This window comes from Panthera tigris, chromosome B4 (assembly GCF_018350195.1).
Source record: "Panthera tigris isolate Pti1 chromosome B4, P.tigris_Pti1_mat1.1, whole genome shotgun sequence".
Classification (NCBI taxonomy): Eukaryota; Metazoa; Chordata; class Mammalia; order Carnivora; family Felidae; genus Panthera; species Panthera tigris.
In genome coordinates, this window is record NC_056666.1 from 34,153,639 (window position 1) to 34,178,260 (window position 24,622).

Consider the following 24,622-nt stretch of genomic DNA (forward strand, 5'->3'; position numbering starts at 1 on the left):
GCACAGAGCCTGACACGGGGCTCGAACCCACGGACTATGAGATCATGACCTGAGCTGAAGTCGGCCGCTCAACCCACTGAGCCACCCAGGCGCCCAGAACAAACCATTTTCAATTAACCATCTGCATGCAATCCCTTTAGTCTAAAACATCAAGAAGGCTCCACATTCCTGGAAAAGGAATGCAAAAGGAAATGAAACCAATTCCAGTTCCTTACTACTGAATTGCCAAAGTAATAACTGAGGATTAACAAAATATTTCTGCAGAAGAGGACAAACAGAAAAGACAATGAGTTTATAGCCTTACTAATATTCTTTGGTTTTCAAGTAAAAGTAGTCCTGAGGGAATCTATTTCAAAGACTGAAAGAAAGAATGCAACAAACACACATCTTCCTTTTTTAATATTGTAAAAGAACTCCAGTCCAAAATATACTTAAAAACTCCTTCTTAACACTAATGGAGGGATATAGGGCTAATAGGGCTATAAAGAATATATATATTAGGCTTTCTTCACAATTAGAAAACATGTCATACTATTAAAAACAAACAAACAAAAAAACACCCAAAAACCTATTGTTCATCTAGATCCAGTATTTTGTCTTAGCAGAAGCAGTAAGGTACAGCTTGTTGATCAGTCTGACTTAGATCATATCAACTTCAAAGGCCTGCAATGTTCTGTACCTCAAAACATTCTAAATTCCCCTAATAATCTACAAATATGAAATATTTTAAAGTTATTCATATTTAAGCTCTATTATGTCTTAGGGAAATGAGTTGTAAACACTTTATACTTGCTATATAATACTTATTTTTATTTGTTCCAAATTTATCTTTCATATATCAAAAAGTAGATGCCCTAGTTTTACTATGTAATCGTCTAGAGATAAATCTGTAATCCTCTTTCACTACTGTCTTAATTTCAGTCCTTAATCATATTACCTCTCGTTCACTATACTTTTTAGGCTGAAATTTACTAATCTTTTAGTCTGTTCTTCACATGGCCATTCTTCCATTGCTTTAATCATTTAAGTTATTCCTTCCCAGATCTTCTCCAACCCAATTATATCTTTCTTTCAACTCAGTAACCAGAGTGCAGAAATGTTATTTTACAGGACTAACAAATTCTAATTGTAACACTCTTGGTGATACATGCTCTATTTTACCTATTTGACATACTATCTTCAAGGACCTATATGGGGACTTCCAAGCCCACTATCTTTTATGTATAATTTAGATGGTCTTAATATAGTTAAACTCACTTGCCCTGTAATTTTTGTGATCACACACAAAACTTCATGAGTTATTTCTACAACCAATTCCATCAACTTGGCAACATACTATCGGCAATACTTATCACCTTATACCCAATAGTTTTTTTTGCGTTCCCCCTCCCACAGTACTAAAGAAAGTGTTTAAAAAAAAACCTGGATCCCCAAGCATCCATCCCTAGAAGGTCTCCACTATTCATATCTCTAGGACTCAAAGGCAACCAAATAGTCTTAGTCTTTGAATTCCTCTCTGTAAATCATTTCCTTGCTAAATGATAGTAATCCCCAAAAACATAGAAGTTATTTTTTCCTCTAATAACTTTGGTAAAGAAATGCTAAAGCAATTTTGACCAACAAAAAGGAATACCTCCATTTACTGTCTCCTCATATGTACTATATGGCACCTTCCTCCAATAGGTTAGACTTTGCTAACAACATTATCTTTTTATTAAAGAATATATGAGCTTGCCTGGTGCAGAAATAAAATATACTAGTTTACAGCGTCAAGGGTCTCTTCCAGCAGAATAGATATTTGTGATTATAAAATACATATTTTGATCCATCAATCTACTATTCAGTAACCATGCTATAACTTAACAATTCTAATAAATGTCATATCCCACAAATTTTATCTGTATCTAATCAATTGATTAGGTTTGAATGTTTGTCCTATCTATCTCAAAATAAAATTTGAGACTACCAGGCATTATGTATCACACAGTATAATGCAACAGGAAATAGGGAACACGACCAATGAAGTATTCTTGCCAAAAAGATTAAACCTAAATATGATTAGGCTTCTAGATCTACCTACCAAGGGAAAGGAAATATAGATACAGAAGAACGTTAAGTGACATCTCAATGATGTCAATAAAATCCAGAAAGTAGGAAATTTAAGAGAAATAACTTGTAAGTAAAGAAAAACACAAGAGGGAGGATAAGCCTACATATTAAAAGACACTTAAGTCACGTGTTACATGATCACATTTATATGAAATATCCAGAATAGGCAAATTTAAAAAGACAGTAATGTTGCCAGGGGCTGAGAGGAACAGGAAATGGAGAGTGACTACTACTAAGTACTGGGTTTCTTTATGGAAAGATAAAAACGTTCCAGAATCAGATGGTAGAAATGACTGTACAGCTCTGTGAATGTACTAAAAAAACCACTGAACTATATACTTTAAAATGGTAAATTTTATGGTATGAATTATATACTAATTTTTTTTTAAAGTAAAGACAAGAGAATTATCAACCAAATGCAATGCATGGGCCTTGTTTGGATCCCAATTCAAACAAATCATCTTAGAAAAATACCTTTATGAGACAAGTGGAAAATTTTGAATAGTGAATAGATTATGTGATGACAGAATTATTGTTCATATTTTGAGGTAAAATAGTGGTATTATCAGTTGGTTAAAAAAAGGGATATATCATCCTTAAAATACATATTAACATATTTATGAAAAAATGATATTTAGGAGAGGCGTCTAGGAGGCTCAGTCAGTTAAGCATCTGACTCTTGATTTAGGCTCAGGTCATGAGCTCATGTGAGATCAAGCCCCGTGCCAGGCTCTGCACTGACAGCACAGAGCCTGTTTGAGATTCTCTTTCTCCCTCTCTCTTTTCCCCACCCCTGCTCATGCACCCATATGCTCTCTCCTTCTCTCTCAAAATAAATAAAAACTTTTAAAAAATATTTTTAAAAAATGACATCTAGGGTCTACTTCAAAGTAATCTGCAGGGAGAGTGAGAAGAGTACGGGGGAAATAGATGAAACAAGACCAGCCATATGTTGATACTTATTGAAGCTGAGTGATTTTGCGTATGCTTGAAATTTTAATAATAAAGATTTTAAATATTAGTGATTAAATATGCCACTAAAAATTAACCAAGGCAAATATATTTATTTTTATTTTTGCTATTATTTTTCTAAAGTTTACTATACTATGAACAGTACGTACTAACACTATAGCTGGTTCTCTTTTTACAGTTACAATGTTTATTCTATTTTATTATTTTTTTTTTTAAGATTTTTTTTAAGGTTTATTTATTTAACTTTTTTGAGAGAACGCGTGTGTGAGCAGGGGACGGGCAGAGAGAGAGGAGACACAGAATCTGAAGCAGGCTCTGGGCTCTGAGCTGTCAGCACAGAGCCCAATGTGGGGCTCAAACTCACGAACTGTGAGATCATGACCTGAGCTGAAGTTGGATGCTTAACTGACTGAGTCACCCAAGTGCCCCTAAAGATTTTGTTTTTAAGTAATCTCTACACCCAATGTGGGGCCCAAACCTATACCCTTGAGGTCAAGAGTCGCACGCTCTACCAACTGAGCCAGCTAGGTGCCCCTACAATGTTTAGTTTAACAAAAAGGATATAAGGAGAGTGAGAAAAATAGAAGGCAATAAGATGTAAAGTGTGGTGTATCTCTGGATGCCATTTACATTCAAGGTCAAAAAATACAGTGATTATGAATGTGCCATAACCAGTTATGGAATTTTACAAGTAACATAATTATAGTTAGCAGTCCAATGGCACACGCACTTGAGCATAACTGTATTTCTGGCAGAGTCTATACCCCCAAGAAAAGGTAAAGCTAAGCATTTCAAGGCTTTTTCTCTTTGATGTTTTTTTTTTTTTTTCCTCAGAAGCAGATAAGTACATAGGGAAAAAACAATACCCATGTAGGGGTGGTGGAGAGAAATAAAAGAACCTATAATTTGGAGATAATTACTACATATTATTTAATATTTTGGCACATATTTCAATTATTTTTCTAGGCATACACATACCTACATTTTTTTTAAGTTTATTTATTTATTTTGAGAGAGACAGAGACAGCGCAAGGCAGAGAGGGGCGGAGAGGGGCGGAGAGGGGCAGAGAGAGGAGACGGAGAATCCCAAGCAGGCCTGGCACTGTCAGCGCTGAGGAACCCAACTGTGAGATCATGGCCTGAGCCAAAACCAAAGGTCGGATGCTTAAATGACTGAGCCACCTAGGCGCCCCATACATACTTACATTTATATATGTACTTTCTTTTCCTAAAGAATCATACTATTACACCACTGAATTTCCAAAGTGTACCAATTTTTCCTTTACTATGCTTCAAATAAATAGAAAAAATAGTTATAATATTGATCTTCAACTTTGCCATTCATGATTGTATGCACATTAGGCTAGGTATTCCGTTTGAAAGCATGAGCGTATCTAGGCCTTTGAATGGCATATGCTATTTCTGGGAAATGTATCTGTAGGCTAAGCATTGCTTTCTACAAATAAGTACCCCCTTGGTTTAAAAAGAAGAAATGCATATTGAAGTAGTTTCACGATTTGATTTGTTTGCCATTATAGGAAGCAAGCTGGTGCTAAGTATTTTTAAATGATTAAGTAAGCAAGCTTAACAGTAAATCTTCCTTCAGGAATGTGTATTAAAATTATGGAATGGGTGAAAGACTTGGTAGGGGGAAAAAGTGGGTATGACTAAATGGATCTTTATTGCCCTATGATCCATCCTTTCTTTCTTTTTTTTTTTTTTTTTTAAATTTTTTTTTTTTTCAACGTTTTTTATTTATTTTTGGGACAGAGAGAGACAGAGCATGAACGGGGGAGGGGCAGAGAGAGAGGGAGACACAGAATCGGAAACAGGCTCCAGGCTCCAAGCCATCAGCCCAGAGCCTGACGCGGGGCTCGAACTCACGGACCGCGAGATCGTGACCTGGCTGAAGTCGGACGCTTAACCGACTGCGCCACCCAGGCGCCCCGATCCATCCTTTCTTTGAAAGTTTCTGAAGAAAAAGTGGAAACATCATTTTGTTGCATTCCTCCATTCTTGTTTTTAAAAGAACAAGTCTCAAGTCCTATAAATGGCTTGTATTGAACTTTCACATTTGAATTAAAGACTGTTAAACATGAAAAAAAAAAAAAAACTATTAATACAGGTTTGTGACCAACATTTTTCCTCTTCTTTTGATATAAAGAGTATTCTACCAAGATGCTTTTAGAATCCCTGTACGATAAACTGATATTCAGTTTATCCCTAATGTGGCATGCTCTGTGGACATTTTACTCTCTTCTCTCTGATGGGTGTTTCATTTGAGCTTTCTTTACCTACCAGACAGCCATATTCTTTTCAGCCCTAGAGGACTTAATAGGAGAGTAATAATGGATTCAGCAGAGCAAGTAAGGCTCTAACTGGCATGCCTCATTTACATGAGGTATTCAAGCCACAGCCATGGCCTTTGGTCCAGATGAGAGACTAAAATGAAGCAGAGAATGGAAAAATTAGATGGGTGAAGACAAAATAATGAAGTCTGGGGTTTACTCAGATTTTTTTTTTAGGATAACCACAGGATCAAGGGGAGGAGAACATACAAGAATTGATTAACAGTTACTAGTCAAGAATGACAGAAAGATAACATAAAATAGGGGAAGAAGGCTAGTAATATTAGGTAACTAAATATGTGTTATTTGATATACTAAGAAATATATCATAACTAAGCTCATTTTTATTTATATAACAAACAAATCTATTTCAAACATCCAAATAAGAGGGTTTTTTTATTCCAAGAAAGGAAATAAAACAAACTTCTTAAATAAGTTATTTGTAGTTAAATAACATAGTAGAACCCCATCCATAATAGTGACTATTTGAGAACAAGTTCTTAGGTGTTAAATGTAATGTTAATAGTCACTGTTTACTGAGTGCTTACTATGGTGCCAGGCAATGTGCTAAATAAGCATTTAACTATATTATGTCATTTAAATCTAGTAAAATTTATAAGTTATTATTAGGTCCATTTTATGTATATGAAAATTCAGATTTAGAGGGGTACCTGGCTGGCTCAGTTGGAAGAGCAAGCAACTCTTGATCTCAGGGTTGTAAGTTTCAGCCCCATGTTGGGTACAGAGATTACTTAAATAAATAACAATTTAAAAAAAACAAGAAAATTAAGATTTAGAGAGCTTAATGGACTGTCCAAAGATATGCATCTAGTCTGTGGCAAAGCTGATATTTGAAACAAGTCCAGTTACAAAGACTATGATGATAATTATTACACTATAATGTTTCTAAAGCCTGTATTATAAGGTGAATAAAAATAATACTCATCAATTAGGTAGTAAGGTCACATGATTGGACTCATACTATTAACAATTCTGAGTAGAGGGGCAGGGGTGGGGGGATGGGTTAAATAGGTGATGGGGAGGGGCACCTGGGTGGCTCAGCTGGTTAAGTGTCCAACTTCAGCTCAGGTCATGATCTCGTGGTTCATGAGTTCGAGCCCCACGTTGGGCTCTGTGCATGGAGTCTGGAGCCTGCTTTGAGTTCTGTGTCTCCCTCTCTCTCTCCCCCTCCCCCACTCATGTTCTGTCTCTCTCTCTCTCTCTCTCTCTCTCTCTCAAAAATAAACATTAAAAAAAATTTTTTTTAAATAGGTGATGGAGATTAAGGAGTGCAACTGTTGTGATGATATACGGAATATATATGGATATATGGAATTGTTGTCTGAAATAAAAACTTAAATTCAGAGTAGACGTGCCTATTTATAAAAGTAATTCTACTGAATTTTCTTATTCCTAGCACAATATCACTAAGGGCCACACTTCTTCCTGAGCTGAGCCTTCCTATATTGCATCCCCTGAGACTTTCTGCCTTTTCAAGGTGATAAATAGATAATACACTCTGAGATCATAGATAAGCAGTATGGTACAGTGGAAAAAACACTAAAGCTGGGATCAGAAGATCTGAGATCTCAGCTCTAGTGCTGGTTCCAATATTTCCTAACCAAGGGGTCCTGGACAATTCATTTAACTTTTTTCTCTGATTACTCACCTGATCTAACTAAATAAAAAAATAACAAAACAAAAGGTAATAAAGTCCATTCTGCTCTCTGCAGAAGATGGTTGTAATGATCCAATGAGATGTGACATGAGATACCTTGTAAACATAAATGGTATTACTCATTTAAGAGAACCAGAGGAATAAAAAAACAAAAAAACTAAAGAGAGAGACAGAAAGAGAGAAAGAGAAAACCAGAAGAAGTGGTCTCCCATGTGAAGCTCTTATTCTTTTCTACTGCAAGACATACACACAGGGTAACAAATAACCATCTGGAGATAAATGTCATATCCAATATAGAAAAATGAAGAAATGATGAAAAATTGAGAACAGATAGGAAGAGCGGCACACTATGGGACACATATTTTTGGGCCAACCAAAAACTTGTAGCATTAACCAAAAAACCACTTTAATCAAAAACATCCACTTACACAATTGGATTTATGCATTAAATAATGAGCTCTAACAGTTTTCACTTCTATGACGTTAGCAATTTCTCCTGCACTTTATCAACACACTAAAATTTTGTAAGAGAAAAGATAATTTGGTTAATACCTTATTCCAGCCGCTGGCATGAACTGTGGTCTCCAGTGTACATTCCCGATATGCCTGATATGTCACTGGCCTGTAGAGATTTTTTTTTAAAAGTCTGGGTCACAAAGAAGGAAAATTCTAAATTTCCAGATGAATAAATATACAATCACTATTCTGCTGTTGAACTTTTTGCTAAAGTACCCAAGAATATATTCCACATATTGTTTTGTATGAGATGTGGCTTTTAACATTTGGTATGCATTTCTCTTCAATCACTCCCTATAGGCTGAGAGGTACGCTACCAGCTTGGGAAAGCAGTTAACAACACAGCAAGATAAACAATCACACTTTTAAAATAATTGAAACTTATCCAACAGGATTTCCATGTTGCAGATAAACAAACACTTGGGTTATTAAAATAAGATCAAATAGTAACAAAATGATCTCATTAATAAAATTAAAAGCACAAATTTAACTTTTTTAAAAGGCAAAAAATTTAAAACACTTAAAAATTAAAGACACATGTCACTGAAAGACTTCTCCAATTGAGGATATAAGGAGTTGGAATAAACTAGGGCAGTAAATGGAGCTCTATTTTTAACTTGGAGTCTTATGACATAAAATCCTGGAGGGCAGAGATAAGCCTTTCTGATCATTTCCATGTAAGTTCTAGTCATACCAAAATCTCAAATCACTGAAGGATGACAACACTCACTAATTTATTGAGGGTTTTAGGCACCATGTGTAAGACATGGCTGGTTTCATGTACAAATTAACAACAACAAAAATACTTGGTACCAAGTAGCATATGAAAGCATCAATAGCTTGAATATTAGATTTAATAAAATTTACCTCCCCAACTTTTGTGGGCAAAGTATTAACATATATGTAAATCTTGCTTTTATAGGATTTTGAAATCCATTCCAAAGGCATTTCTACTCTGAATCTGGTCTGTGATCTCTTCAGCCTAAGAATATTTAATATTGATGATAGTTACCACTTATTGGTAGCCTACTGTTCAGTTTTATATTTTTATATGTTTGTATTTTATATTACCTATCATCATTTTACACATTAGGAAATTGAAGCTCAGAAAAGCGAAGAGACTATCCCCAATCCACACAGCTAGCAAGCAGCAATGTAGGAATTCACACCCAGCTAGCTCTGGGTCCAAAGGCCACACTATTCGTATTTTAATTAGGATTGTGACACATGACACAATAATGTCTAGACACTACATACAGCTAATGACCATTTGAAATGTGGCTAGTGACTGGGGCACCTGGGTGGCTCAGTCGGTTAAGTGTCTGACTTCAGCTCAGGTCATGATCTCACGGTTTGTGGTTTCGAGTCCCACATAGGGCTCTGTGCTGACAGCTCAGAGCCTGGAGCCTGCTTTGGGTTCTGTGTCTCCCTCTCTCTCTCTCTCTGCCCCTCCCCCACTTGTGCTCTGTCTCTCTCTGTCTCTCAAAAATAAATAAATGTAAAAAAAAAATTTTTTAATTTGAAATGTGGCTAGTGATATATTGAAAATGCAATATGCACACTAGATTTCTAAGACTTAGTAAGGAAAAAAGAATGTAAAATAGCTCATTAATATTTTTATATTGAGTACATGTTAAAACTAATACTTTGAATATATTGGGTTAAATAAAATATATTAAAATCTCAATTTTTAATATGGTTGCTACAAAACTTCAAATTACATATATGTGATTTGCATTGTATCTATTGTACAGAGCTGGTCTACATACTTCAGAAAATAGTTCTGATGACACAGGTATCATTCTTTTATACAAGTCAATATCAAATTAATTCTGCAGTGATGCTGCAAGGAGGTAAGATGCATGGGTGACCTCTTTAATAAGATGTTATGTACTACCTTCCTGATACTACATTACCATTAAAGTAAGCTTAGAATTTTTTAGAAGCCCTACACTAAAAACCAGGTAGTTATAAAACTTGAACTTGATACTATATAGTCTACCTACCTATATTCTCCCTGAAGCTTTACTCGTGTATATCAGTCCCTTCACTTCCTTTCCTGAGCTGTTTGAGGTTGCTGTGGGTCACAGTAGTCCTTATTGGTAGTTTGTCTATCAGGCTAGAGTATTTTAGCATCCTTCAGAATGAAACATGATTTGAATCATTATATGTACACACATATATGCACATAAAAGATCCAGCAGATTAAAATATTCAAAGGAAATTTAATACATAGAAAAGCAAGTAGCTGAAAAATCAGCCCTATCTAATGAGCTATTTGAACAGAGCAAAGAAGAAAAAGGGGCAGGAGGAAACCTTTTCAAAATGCTGGTGCTTGACTCTACAAAGCATTCTGGATTAACTTCCTACTTGAACAAAACTGTTTGGAGTAGGTGGTATTTTCCACCTTAAATATTATTCTCACCAACCTGTTTAATACTTCTAGTCCATCATCAATTAGCTATTTTTAAGGTATTAGTAACAGAGCTTAACAACTTTCAAGAGTAAATTACTGAAAAAAATTTATTCATAAAGAAGCCAGACTCTGATTGGTACCAGAGGTACCAATTTAAAAAATAATTATGTCAAGGGCACCTGGCTGGCTCAATCAGTGGAACGTGTAACTCTTTATCTCAGGGTTGTGAGTTAGAGCCCCACATTGGGTGTAGAGATTACTTAAAAATAAAATCTTAAAACAAACAAATAAATAATTATTTCAGTATTCAGGGTTTGGGTGAAAAAAATCACCAAGTATTCACCTAAATGTGTATTTTAAAATATAATCTACTTTGCAGTGAGAAGATATCAGTATTTCCTCTAGATTATGAAAAGGATGCCAAAAAAAAAAAATACTTTACCTATATAACACTGTTCTTCAGAGTGTTTATAATATCCCAGTAAAGTTGAAATTAATAGGTGGGGAAATTTAGACGTAGAAAGAAATGGTTTTCTTAAAGCCACTAATAGTTTATATCCAAGCTAGAAATGCAATGTTTTCCCTTCTACTACTCAGTTATTTTACTCCACATCCCAATAGCTTCTAAAAATTTTTTTGTTTTTGGCAAAACAGTAGGTTTCTTCAAATCTTACATTAACCCTTGATATATAAAATACATGAAAAGATAGCTATTCTGGTTTAAGAAGCAGGAGAAGGCCTAACAAGTTCCACCCACTCACCCCATCCCTTACCTTCTCAGGGCCCCTAAAGGCTCCACAGAACACTCTAAAAGCTACTGCTGTCCATCCAAATTTCCTATCTATTTTCTGACACCCATAATCTTCTCTTCACATTTATATAAAATTAAGAAAATCCAAACATGATTTTCATTTCAGTGTCCTACACGTAATTTGGATTTTTACATTTGCTCATGTCACCAGAATATGCAGAAACAAACTGAATTTTCCTTAAATGCAAAGTGCTTCCTTCTAATAAACAGTAACACACAAAGTTTGCCTACGTGAAAGTAAGGAATTACCTTATAGCAGTAATTTAGCATCTGAATTTTAACCCTTTTAGTGAAGAAACCAGTCTTCATCCTGTTTTAGATATCATTCTTCACTAAAACAAATTTTTTCTAATTCATACCAATTCCTTAATGATTCTCAGCAAGAATTAGAGGAAAAGAAATTTTGAGATTTACAATAAATGACTTGGTTCTATTTTAATATACTTTCACTAGGAGCTTCTTGCCTTTAGCTTTAATGATCAAAACCATAGCAGAGAAGTTCCCACTATAAAAACGTGGCAGTAGTTCCATGGACAAGCCCAAAGTTTAGCCACATTTGGGATACCTAAAATACTGATATGATGCTAACCCCATATTACAATGCATAAAGCCCTAACTCTTACATTTATGTTGGCCACTAGACAGAATGGTAGTAAAAAGTGGTCAGGACAAGTGAAATAGCTTATATTTATATTTACAAAGCAGTTAAAGCATTTGTTGAAACCTGACAGGTCAACAAGTAAACACAAATGATCAATCAACTGTTCCATGCTGGAAGAGTTAAATTACCACTTTGATGTAAAAGTTGTCACTTAAAACACAGAGATGCTTTAGGAAAGCAAAAGAAAGAAAAAGTGAAGAAAAGTAGAAGAAGGGACACTGTTCATCTAAAACAAAGCCTTAACTAATCCAGTGCTGCCTAAGAGATCCAGAGACTACTTAGAGAACCACCTTCCCCCTCAGCAAGAGTAACTCACTGGCTGAGGAGCATCTGCAATGCCTTTTGTAGAGGCTCTTTCAGTTCCTGCGATACTTTTTCTCCAAGATGAGCCAAGCAGTCTTCCACTGAGCTTTCTGGGTTAGCAGGGCTGAACACGGGAGAAGTATGACGGTCAAAGCCTGTGCTGGTAAAGGCTGAAGACAGGGTAAAAGAAAAATCAATTTTAATACATAATATCAAAAGTTGTGCTACAGGGCGGGTACCTGGGTGGCTCAGTCAGTTAAACATCCAACTCTTGATCTCAGCTCAGGTCACGATCTCACAGTTCGTGACATCAAGCCCTGAGTCAGGCTCTGCACTGACAGCACGGAGCCTGCTTGGGATTTTCTCTCTCCCTCTCTCCCCCTTCTCTGCTTGCTTGCTCGCTCGCTCATGTTCTCTCTCTCAAGATAAATAAACATTTTAAAAAAATTTTAAAGGAAAGATTTTTATGGAAAATCTTAGTTTTAGGAGAACAAAAAGACTAAACGGACATGCTAAAATACACAAGCCAATTTAGTATGTTACTACATACCAATTTCAAGTAAGAATGATAAATGAAAGGCAACTCCTAGCTCTATCATACCACTTTGTATGGTTTTTTTTTTTAATGTTTCTTTATTTTTGAGAGACAGAGGGAGACAGAGCATGAGTGGGGAAGGGGCAGAGAGAGAGAGAGAGAGGGAGACACAGAAACCGAAGGAGGCTCCAGGCTCTGAGCTATGAGCATAGACCCCGATGTGGGGCTCAAACTCACAAGCTGTGAGATCATGACCTGAGCTGAAGTCAGATGCTTACCCAACTGAGCCACCCAGGTGCCCCTCACCTTATATGTTGTTTTTAAGATTTTGTTTTTACCTTTATAAATGTGGCACCTATTTTTTTTTTAAGTTTATTTATTTTGAGAGAGAGGGCACATGGGGATGGGGGTGGTGGGCAAAGAGAGAAGGAGAGAGAAAATCTCAAGCCCCTGATGTAGGGCTCCAGAGGCCAATGTGGGGCTCCAACTCACAAACCATGACATCATGACCTGAGCTGAAAAGTCAGTCACCCAGCCAACTGAACTACCCTGGCGCCCCAAAATGTGGCACTTCTTAAATCAGACTCTAATCAGCTTACTCTACCTTACAGGATGAGTCAATTACTTTCATCCCTTTTTTTATTTTTTATTATTATTTTTAATGTTTATTTATTTTTGAGAGAGAGCAAGAGCACAAGGGAGGTACAGAGAGAGAGGGGGAGACAGAGGATCCAAAGCAGGCTCTGCACTGACAGGAGAGAGCCCAATCTGGGGCTCAAACTCATGAACCATGAGATCATGCCTTGAGCTGAAATCGAAAGCTTAACCTACTGCACTACCTGGTGCTCTTCATTCCTTTTTTTCAAAGTTTTTTATTTTAATTCCAATAGAGTTAACATACAGAGTTATACTAGTTTCAGGTATACAATACAGTGATTCAACAATTCTAGAACTTTCATTCCCTTTTGGGTTTTTTTGTTTTTTTTTTTTTTGTTTTTTTTTTTTGAGAGAAAGAGACAGCGCGTGCACGCGAGCAAGAGAGGGGCAGAGGAAGAGAGAAAAAGAGAGAGAAAATCTTAAGCAGGCTCCGCTGAACCACCAGGCGGCCTTCATTTCCTTGTTAAAATGAACTTTCAAACTCAATATTCCTGCATGTGGATAAATTTTAAAACTATGCAAGTGATACAAGTACACGAGTTGCACATAAAAGAAGCAATCACAGCTTCTCTCTCCTCAGCTCAAACTACTAGCTTCTTGTCGGTTTCCATGTTATACTGCCATACTCTAATAACTAGAGGAAGAACAAGCAGAATTATTGTTGCTCCAAGGTACAAATGGGATACAGAGCAGAAAATCCCAGGAAAGCAAGCAGCTAGCACCCATTCCCAAAAGTTACTAATAACCTCCATAATGTATTCACTGCGTTAATCTAAGGCTTGCACCCAGAAGGTGGCAAATTTTACTAAACTACATACTTCTTTATAAAGTACTTGCCTTCATGGAAGATGTAAATGGCTGCAAAGTTCCCAATAATTCTGGCGTGTGAGCAAACTTGAGAGCATCCATTTTAATAATTGGTCTAGGATAATATGGGGCTTCAGTAAGTGAATGCATGTAACTTTGTTGTTTTTTTCCTTTCTGCCTTCTGCCTATTTTACCATGCATAAGCACTTGTTACCAGAAGTGGACAAAGGCTTAACATTGTTTTGGAACTTTAACCATTCAAAAATGTTGGTAAAGGAAAATAAAAAGACTAAAATTAAGTTTCTGGAATATTTGGGGGTGCCTGAGTGGCTCAGTCGGTTAAGCGTCTATCTTTTTGGCTTAGGTCCTGGTCTTGTGGCTCCTGGATTCAAGCTCTGTATCGGGCTGTGCTGACAGCACTGGGCCTGCTTGGGATTCTCTCTCTCCTCTCTCTCCTTTCTCCTCTCTTCACCCCTACCCTGCTTGTGCTCTTTCTCTCTCAAAATAAATAAACTTTAAAAATTAAAAAAAAAAAGTTTCTGGAATATTTGAATTTCTATTCATATTCTTTCTCTAACAGAGAACTAGTTCATAAATTTATCTTTCAACTAACAGGGAACCAATTTATAAACATGATTTATAATAATTTTTCTTGTTAAAAATTACTGGACAATATACATCCACATAAAAACTTGTCCAAGAATACTCACAGCAGCATTATACATAATATATAAAAGTAGAAACAACCTAAATGTCCATCAACTGATGAATGGATAAACAAAATGTGGTATATTCACACACTGTAAAATGGAATGAAGTACTGTTACATGCTACTACATGGATAAGCCTTGAAAACACTATGCCAAGTGAAAGAAACCAGCCACAAAAGACTACATAGTATATGATTCCATTTATGTGTATATCCATAATAGGCAAACAAATATAGAGACAGAAAGCAAATCAGTGCTTGCCATGGGCAGGGATGAGGGCAAGGACTGGTGACAGCAGAAATGGGAAGTGACCATTAATAGGTACAGTGTTTCTTTTTGGGATGTGAAAAATGTTCTATTTTGATTGTGGTAATGATTATATAATTCTATAAATATATTAAAACCCACTGAACTGTACATTTTTTTAAGAGTAAAAAAATAATTTTCTTTAATGTTTATTTTTGAAGGAGAGAGAGACAGAGAGCAAGCAGGTGAGGGGCAGAGAGTGCGGGAGACACAGAATCCGAAGCAGGCTCCAAGCTCCACGCTGTCAGCACTGAGCCCGACATGGGGCTTGAACTCACAAACCGTGAGATCATGACCTGAGCCGAAGTCAGACACTCAACAAACTGAGCCACCCAGGTGTCCCCATTTTATTTTTTAAAGATTTTATTTTTAAGTAATCTTTATATCTGACATGGGGTTCGAACCCACAACTCCAAGATCAAGAATCGCACACTCCACCAACTGAGCCAGCCAGGCACTCCTGAACTGTACATTTTAAGTGGGTACCTTTAAATATACCCATACCAAAAGTACTGCCTACAAGCTATTATCATGCAGTAAAAGGAAAAGAAGGTCTTAGTCTGTGGTACAGAATGGAGACAGAGGGGAAGAGCTCTGAAAGAGAAAATTGGACCAGATCTTTATAATTTACTAATTTTAACATTTAAATATATGGGTAAACTTAATATAAAACTGTACCAAAAAAATCACTGGGCAAGATATTCAATGCAATTAATTATGGAAAGCAAATTAAGAAAAAACCCAAATGTTCGCTCAATTATAAGGAAATGATTAGCTAAATATTCATTCAATGTATGGAATTTCATGCAGTTAGTAGAATAACTGGTTTTTTAAGTATTTTATTTTGTTATTATTATTTTTTCAATGTTTTTATTTATTTTTGAGACAGAGAGAGACAGAGCATGAGCAAGGGAGGGGCAGAAAGAGAGGGAGACACAGAATCTGAAGCAGGCTCCAGGCTCTGAGCTGTCAGCACAGAGCCTGATGCGGGGCTCGAACTCACAGACTGTGAGATCATGACCTGAGCTGAAGTCAGATGCTCAACCAACTGAGCCACCCAGGCGCCCCTATTATTTTTTTTTTTAAGTAAACTCTACACCCAACATGGGGCTTGAACTCACAACCCTGAGATCAAGAGTCAAATGCTCTAGGGGCACACACTGGCTCACACTGGCTCTGTCTGTCAAAAATAAATTTAAAAACTTAAAAAAAAAACTTAAGAAAAAAAAAGAGTCAAATGCTCTACCAAGCCAGCCAGGTAACCAGAATAACTATTTTTAAAGTTTATGGTATAATGTTAAGTACAAGATATGTGGCTACAAAATTATATGCATATTACTATTACAACTATCTATAGCATACATACATGCAAACATAGAAGCAACTTACATTTTCCCCTTTAATGTTGTTATTAACTATAAAAATACCAAATACAAATCAAACTACATTAAATGACTGTTTACTCTATTAGTTAACAACAGAAAAGGCTGTCAGGTATGGTTTGGAAACATTTATAAACCTATCCTCCAGGAAAGAAAAAGGATACCTTCTAGTTTCACCCTTATAATTCTATCCCAATGCAATTCTGTACTGTTTAGAATGTTCTACTGTAAAATATCAAACCAACAGTAAACCACACCAAACTGAGTCTACTAATTAACTAGGAAAATAAGAATAAACAGACCTTCAGAAATTTCCTTGTCCAGGGATTCTAGCTCTTCTTCAATTTCAGTTTTAATTTTTAATAAAACTTCTTGATCCAGAGATTGTGAAGCTACGAGAGAGAGAGAGAGAGAGAGAGAGAGAGAAAGAGAAAGAGAGAGAGAGAGAGAAGCCATTAGAATACGGGTAGTATTTTAACTATTTAACTTAGAAAATACAAATCAAAAGTCATTATCAAGGCTACTGGTCTAGAAGATATTTAAATTTAAAGATGAGGAAATTGAGGCTTGGGTAGCTCCACCCATGATGGAGGAGCTGTTAATTGAACTCAGGTCAGTATGAATATAAAATCATTAATCTGGGCTGTGTCCTCCTCATCTTCTGGTTGGGAAGCTAGGAAGGAAATATCTCAGAAACCTTTTTGACATAATAATACAAAAGGAAACCCAAAAAGTTGTCTAGACAAGTGATAAATGCCTTCTAACATTGATATTCGTGGTCCTTTATCTTCACATCTTCATGCAAACTACAGCCCAAAAGGCCCATTATCCTCCAAAGAGGATACAGCCTCCAACTTAACTATGAATATGCCAAAAGTACTGCCTACAAGGTATTATCATGCAGTAAAAGGAAAAGAAGGTCTTGGTCTGTGACACAGAATGGAGACAAAGGGGAAGAGCTCTGAAGGAGAAAATTACACCAGATGCTTTACAATTTACTAATTTCTCCTGACCCGGGTATTTGGAGCAGAGCCTTATCATTTTGTCTAAAGCACTGAATCCAAATATGACACCCCACACCTCCCACTCAGAATATATTATAGACATATTTCCAGGACATTTTCAATTGTTTCTATCACTATTTTCTACCACTGGCAAGTTTTAGAAAGATGGATTTGCCATTTATTACCTGCACACTGATAACACAGCCTGCTTGGGATTCTTTCTCTCCCTCTCTCTTTCCCTCCCCAGCTCTCTTTCTCTCTCCCTCTCTCTCTCTCTCTCTCAAAATAAATAAACATTAAAAAAAAAATTTATTCCTGCTCCTACTCAGTATGAACTCAACTGCCAATTTCTTCACTAACAAAAAGGACATTACATGCTACATTTTTACCTAACCCAGACTGCCCTCCTTCTTCCGGATTACTCAAATTCTGTCAAGGACCAATTTAAGCCTCTGTACTTCTCTACGATATCTTGTTCAATGATTACTACTGCATCACTGACATTTGCACATTTATATAGTTTCGTCTGTGCCACATAGTTTAACACTTAAGTACATATTTTCTTATACTGTTCAATGAGTTTATAGTTTATTATCATTCTGACCACATTACAAACTATTTGAGATACTCCCTTAGTCGTAGATTTGTCAAGCAAGGACTAAAAAGTACTCAAATAAGGGCCACCTGAGTGGCTCAGTCGGTTCAGCGTCCGACTCTTGATCTCGGCTCAGGTCATGAGCTCACAGTTCATGGGATCAAGACCTAACTTGGGCTCTGCACTGACAGACTCAGTGCTTGGGCTTCTCTCTCTGCCCTTCCCCTGCTTATGTGGGCTCTCTAAATATAAATAAGGTTTGTTTTTTTTAAATTTCTTTTTAATGTTTATTTTTGAGAAAGAGAGCATGAGCAGGGGGAGGGGCAGAGAGAGAGAGACAGACAGACAGACAGAATCTGAAGCAGGCTCTGTGCTGACAGCTCAGAGCCTGATGTGGGGCTTGAACCCAGAGACCGCAAGATCATGACCTGAGCCGAAATCAGATGCCCAACTGACTGAGCCACCCAGGCGCCCCTAAATAAAACTTTTTTTAAAAATGCTGTGTGCAAAATGTCTGGTGCTCAGCAAGCTCTCAATATTTAATAAAAGTTATAATAGGGGCACCTGGGTGGCTCATGTGTATAAATGACAACACTGTTGGCAAGAGAAGACACTTACGAAAAAATAAAACAAAGTGGCACATAGGTGGCTCAGTTGGTTAAGCGTCCAACCCCTGATTTCGGCTCAGGTCATAGTCTCACGGTTCATGAGATCAGGCCCCACGTAGGGCTCTGTGCTGACAGTTTGGAGCCTGCTTGGGATTCTCTCTCTCCCTCTCTCTCTCTGCCCCTCCCCTGATCTTGCTCTCTGCCTCAAAATAAATAATCTTTATTAAAAAAAAAAAAAAAAGGAAAAACAAAATTAAACAAAAATTAAAGTTATTTTTAAATTACAGAAATTTAGGGGTGACTGGGTGGCTCAGTTGGCTAAGTGTCCGACTCTTGCTTTCAGCTCAGGTCATGATCTCACAGTTGTGAGATCGAGCCCTGCATGGGGATTCTCTCCTTCTCCCTCTCTCTGCCCCTCCCCTGCTCTTTCAAAATAAATAAGTAAAAACTTAAAAATAAATCAGTAAATTACAGGAATTTAAAAAGTTATCAGTATATTTTAAGGCTAGCTCAAATGACAAAAGAGAAATGAAATGAGAAGTCGTTTTGGGTTGCCTGGGTAGCTCAGTCAGTTAAGCAACCAACTTCGGCTCAAGTCATGATCTCACAGTTTGTGGGTTCAAGGCTCCCCCTCCCCCTTCACTAGGCTCTGTGCTGACAGCTCAGAGCCTAGAGCTTGCTTTGGATTCTGTGTCCCCCTCACCCCCCACCCCTCCCCGACTCACACTCTATCTCTCTCAAAAATAAATAAACATTAAAAACATGTTTTGAAAGTCATTTTATGTAAGACAGTAAGAGTACAGACCCATTTATTTATGGTCATAGAATTATGATAGACAACATTATGAAGGAATGGAAAGAATAAGACCTTGGGGTGCCTAGGTAGCTGTCAGTTGAGCGTCTGACTCTTGATTTCAGCTCAAGTCATGATCTCACAGTTCATGGGCTTGAGCCCTACAATGAGCTCCTCGCTGATAGCTTGGAGCCAGCTTGGGATTCTCTCTCCCTTTCTCTGCCCCTCCCCTACTTGTGCACGTGCTCGCTTGCTCTCTCTCTCAAAATAAGTAAATAAACTTAAAAAAAACAATAACACCTCAACTATTATCTCCATGTTTATGAAGAGGTTTAGTCAATGCCTGAATTTATTTAATTTTAGATTTGAAAGGATCTGTAAAATAAAGGCCATCTAATCCATCTTCCTCATTATATAAATATGGGACTTAGAGAAATTGAAAAGATTCACCCTAAAATAAATCATATAAAAACAACATTAGCAAGTAGATCTTTTGGGGGTACCTGGCTGGCTCAGTCCATGGAGCATGTGACTCTTGATCTCAGGGTTGTGAGTTCAAGCCCCACAATGGGTGCAGAGATTACTTAAAAATAAAAATCTTTAAGAACATCTTGTAAGAACATCTGACAAGTAAAATTATTACTGAATTCTAAAACATGATAATTTTTTTTGTACAGTGAAAAATAAGGAATACATGAATGTTTTATCTGCCATCTGCCTCCTTTTGGAAAATCTACATACCTAAAACATACACACACCCACATACCCAATCACACCACCACCAATACTACCACCATGCCACAAAGTAAAAGACAATAATGTCTTGGTTACCATATGCCTCACCTGCCAGATTAAAGAAAAGCAGCTGATTAAAAGAGTGTCTATTCTCATGAGACTAATGTGATGCTGATTACACACGACAAGTTGTCATACTTGATAATAAGTCATGTGGAAAACCTAAACCAGAAAAAGTCTACTGCCATCAGGACACAAAAGGCTATTTATTTAGCTAACCAATGACACAGACAGATTCAGTGATTTTCATTTAATCAACCCCCCCAACCCAGACTTTCAAAAGCATAGAGCTATACAGCAATGCAGTATAAATCCTCCACTACAAACCCAGAGAAAAATATTTCAAAGATAAACAGACTTTAGCACACCAAATCCCACCCACCTCAGTGTCAAACGAAAAGTCAAGTGAGTCAGCAATCATCATATTCCAGCCCTGAAATACACTCAGGGCTTTCAAAGTGAGTATCAGGTCAACAAGTTTAGAAGAGTTATATGGGCAGAGCAAAATACTTTCTAAATCTATGGGCCCCCAAACTGGACACACATTAAAATTACTGAGTGAATATATTAAAAATACAGATTCTCCGGGCACCTGGGTGGCTTAGTCGGTTGGGCCTCTGACTTCGGCTCAGGTCATGATCTCACGGCTCGTGGGTTTGAGCCCCATGTCAGGCTCTGTGCTGACCACTTGCTCAGCCTGGAGGCTGCTTCAGATTCTGTATCTCCTTCTTTCTCTGCCCCTCCCTTGCTCACACTCTGTTTCACTCTGTCTCTCAAAAATAAATAAATGTAAAAAAAAAAAAGATTCTTAAGCCCCATCAGGGAACATCTGGTGGGTCCAGGGTAAAGGCTCATGATTTTCTTTTTAAAGACTTTTTTGGGGGTGTGGGGCAGCATCTGGGTGGCTCCATTGGTTAAGCATCTGACTTCAGTTCAGGTCATGATTTCACAGTTCATGAGTCTGAGCCCCACATTGGGCTCTGTGCTGACAGTGCAGAGCCTGCTTGGGATTCTCATTCATTCTCTTTCTCTCTCTCTCTCTCTCTCTCTCTCTCTCTCTCTCTCTCTCTGTCTCTGTCTCTCTCTCTCTCCCCCACCCTCCACTCACACACTCTATCTCAAAATAAATTTAAAAAAAAACTTAAAAAAAAAAAAAAGATTTAAAATAAAGATTTTTTTTCTTTTTCTTTCTTTTTTTTTTTTTTTTTTTTTGGTTTATTTCTTTGAGAGAGAGAGTGCTTGCATGCTGGGGGCAGGGCAGAGAAAGAGACTCCCAAGCAGGCTCCATGCTGTCAGTGCAGAGCCCAATGCAGAGCTTGATTCCACGAACTGTGAGATCATGACCTGAGCCGAAATCAAGAGTTGGACGCTTAACTAAGCCAGCTATGCACTCAAGATCTTTTTTTTTTTTTTTTTTTTTTTAAGTAATCTCCACACCCAACGTGGGGCTGGAACTTACAACCCCGAGATCAAGAGTCGCATGCTCTACCAACTGAGCCAGCCAGGCATGCCATGATCTTTTCTTCAAAAGCATTCAGGCAATTAGTCTTGACAAATACTGCTCTTAAAAACTCATATAATCAAATTAAAAACATCTGCTAAATATATTGAGAACATGGTTCAATTATTTACTCAATAGCAAAAACAAATACCCCAAATGATACCATACTAGACAGATTTTTAGAAGCACAAAATAAACTTTTGCCTCGTTGCATCTGAGAGAGCAAGATGGGTCACCAGCAGCTCTACTGGAGCCATCCAAGGAAATTTGGCTAAGGTTCTTATTCTTGCCACATCTGCTCAAACCCATGTGGTCTGATCCAGAAATATGGCCTCAATTATATGCCCCAGTGCTTCCATCAGTATGAAAGGATATAAGCTTCATTAAGTTGGATTAAGTGAACTTCCTTCAATAGGTCATCCAAGAGACCTACCTTAACTGTAGATATCCAAGATACCTACCTTCATGCTGACTCATTGTATACAAAATGAAAATACTTCAATTATGAATGTTTAAAAAAAATAAAAGTACAAAATAGCCAATCACAATGGTAGTTTTCAGGCTCTAGTGTTTCCATACCCCCAGGTATCCTGCACACTGGGAGACAGATTTGAGAGAGGACAGATTTGAAAGAGAAGAATGCAGGGAAACTTCACCACGCACCCACTCAAAGTCTGGTTTCAGGATCAAATATCTGTTCCTGATAGAAAAGCGGAGAAAAGAATGAAAGAGTACACATCTCCCGAAATAATGAACTGTGAGTCAAAATTTGGGATGGGATTATGAAAATCTGTCTTAAAAAAGTTGATTTGAGATGGCAACAGTCTCCAAATTGATCCACAGATTCAATGCAATCCCTATCAAAATTCCAACTGCAGGGTGCCCGGCAGGCTCAGTCAGTACAGCACGTGACTCAACCTTGAAGGTTGTAAGTTTGAGCCCCACTCTGGGTATAGAGATTATTTAAAAATAAAATCTTAAAAACAAATTTCCAACTGCCCTTTTTCCAGAAATGGACAAGACAATCCTAAAATTCATAGCGAATTCCAACAGACACAAAACAGTCCAAACAATTTTGAAAAAGAATGAAGTTGGAGGACTCAAACTTCACAATTTCAAAACTTACTATAAATAAAGCTACAGTAATCAAGACAGTGTGGTTATGGAATAAGGACAAATAGAGCAATGGAACCTAATTAAGGGTCCAGAAATAAATACATATATTTAAGGTCAACTGATTTTTGAGAAGGGTTTGAAGACCATTCAACAGAAGAAGAACCTTTTCAACAAATAGTGCTGGGAAAACTAGATTTTCCCATGCAAAATAATGAATCTGTACCCCTACTTCACAGCAAATACAAAAATTAATTCAAAACGGATCAAAGATCTAAATTTTTTTGAAGATTTTAATTTTTTTTAAAGTAATCTCTACACACCACGTAGGACTCAAACCCATAACCCCAGGATTAAGAGTCACACCCTCCACCAACCAAGCCAGCCAGGCACCCATCAAAGATCTAAATTTAAAAGCTAAAACTATCAGGTGCCTGGATGGGTCAGTCATTTGAGCATTCAACTTTAGCTCAGGTCATGATCTCAGTTTGTGGGTTTGAGCCCCACAATGGGCTCTTCACTGACAGCACAGAGACTATTTCCCTCTCTCTCTGCCCCTCCCTGGCAATCTCTCTCAAAAATAAATAAACATTAAAAAACAAAAACAAAAACAAAAACCTTCAGGGACTCCTGGATGGCTCAATCGGTTAAGCATAGTACTTCATCTCAGGTCATGATCTTGACTCCACAACCCTGAGATCATGACCTGAGTTGAAGTCCAACACTTAGCCAACTAAGACACCCAGGTGCCCCAAAACTATAGAACTCTTAAAAGGAAACGTAGGTGAAAATGTGCACAGCCCTGGATTATGGAATGATTCCTTAGACACTAAAAACATATCAAACACAGATAAACTGGTCTTCATAAAAATTACACACTTTTGTATATCAAAGTATAATACCACAGCACCTAGGTCGGTCAGCTGGTTGAGTGTCCAACTCTTGATTTCAGCTCAGGTCATGATCTCAGGATTATGAGGTCAGGCTCCACACTCAGCATGGAACCTGCTTGGGATTCTCTCTCTACCTCTCTCTCTCTGCCCCTCCCCCATTCGTGGACACACATACTCTCTTAAAAATAAACATTACAAAAAAGTACACTATCAATACAAACCACAGAATGAAAGAAAATATCTGGAAATCATATATCTGATAAGGGTCTGGTATCTAAAATATATATAGAATCCTTACAACTCAATAACACAGAGACAAATAACTCAATCAAAAAATGGGCAAAGGATATTAATAGACATTTCTCTAAAGATATACAAATGACCAATAAACACATGAAAAGATGTTCAACATCATTAGCAATTAGAGAAATGAAAATTAAAGTCATAGGGAGGGACACCTGGGTGGCTCAGTTGGTTAAGCATTTGACTCTTGATGTCAGCTCAGGTCAAGATCTCACGGTTCATGAGTTTCAGCCCCACATTGGGCTCCGTGCTGACAGTGCAGAGCCTGTTTGGGATTCTCTCTCTCTCCCTCTGCCTCTCTCTCTCTCTCTCAAGATAAATAAACTTTAAAAAAAAAAAAAAAAAAAAAACCTTAAAAAAAAATAAGGGAAAATAAAACCTTAGTGAGATACCACTGCATACCCACCAGGGTAGCTATAATCAAAAATAGCGATGATAGGGGCACCTGGGTGGATTAGTCCGTTAAGCATCCAACTCTTGATTTTGCTTAGGTCATGATCTAGGATTATGGGATTGAACCGTACATCAAGCTCTGTGCTAAGCATGGAGCCTGCTTGAGATTCTCTCTCTCTCTCTGTGTCTCTCTCCTTCTGTCCCTCTCCCCCACGCACTCTGTCTCTCTCAAATAAATTAAAATAAAATTTTTTAAATAGCAATAGTAGCAAGTTTGGCAAAGATGTAGAATTTAGAAAGGGGAACCTCCATTCATTGCTGGTGGAAATGCAAAATGATACAACTACTGTGGAAGACAGCTTGGTAGTTTGTTACAAAACTACGTATACTCTTACCATATGATCTAGCAATCA

The 24,622-nt window shown here is 37.3% G+C and overlaps 1 protein-coding gene and 1 pseudogene across 9 annotated transcripts in view; one reads left to right on the plus strand and one right to left on the minus strand.

The window, feature by feature from the left end:
* BCL2L13 (BCL2 like 13) overlaps positions 1–24,622 on the minus strand; it is a 95,468-nt gene that overhangs the window by 40,450 nt on the left and 30,396 nt on the right. For 5 of the 9 annotated variants that reach the window (XM_042991473.1, XM_042991471.1, XM_042991472.1 and 2 more), the window contains 4 exons: positions 16,514–16,603; positions 11,828–11,984; positions 7,660–7,729; positions 4,970–5,053 (listed from right to left, as the gene is read on the minus strand). In XM_042991473.1, coding sequence (XP_042847407.1) covers positions 4,970–5,053; positions 7,660–7,729; positions 11,828–11,984; positions 16,514–16,603 — 401 coding nt within the window. Of the gene's footprint in view, positions 1–4,969; positions 5,054–7,659; positions 7,730–9,629; positions 9,653–11,827; positions 11,985–16,513; positions 16,604–24,622 lie in introns of those variants that run through there. The other 4 variants (XM_042991477.1, XM_007092793.2, XM_042991478.1 and 1 more) reach the window with 4 other exon arrangements.
* Positions 21,735–22,159, plus strand: LOC122240266 (annotated as a pseudogene).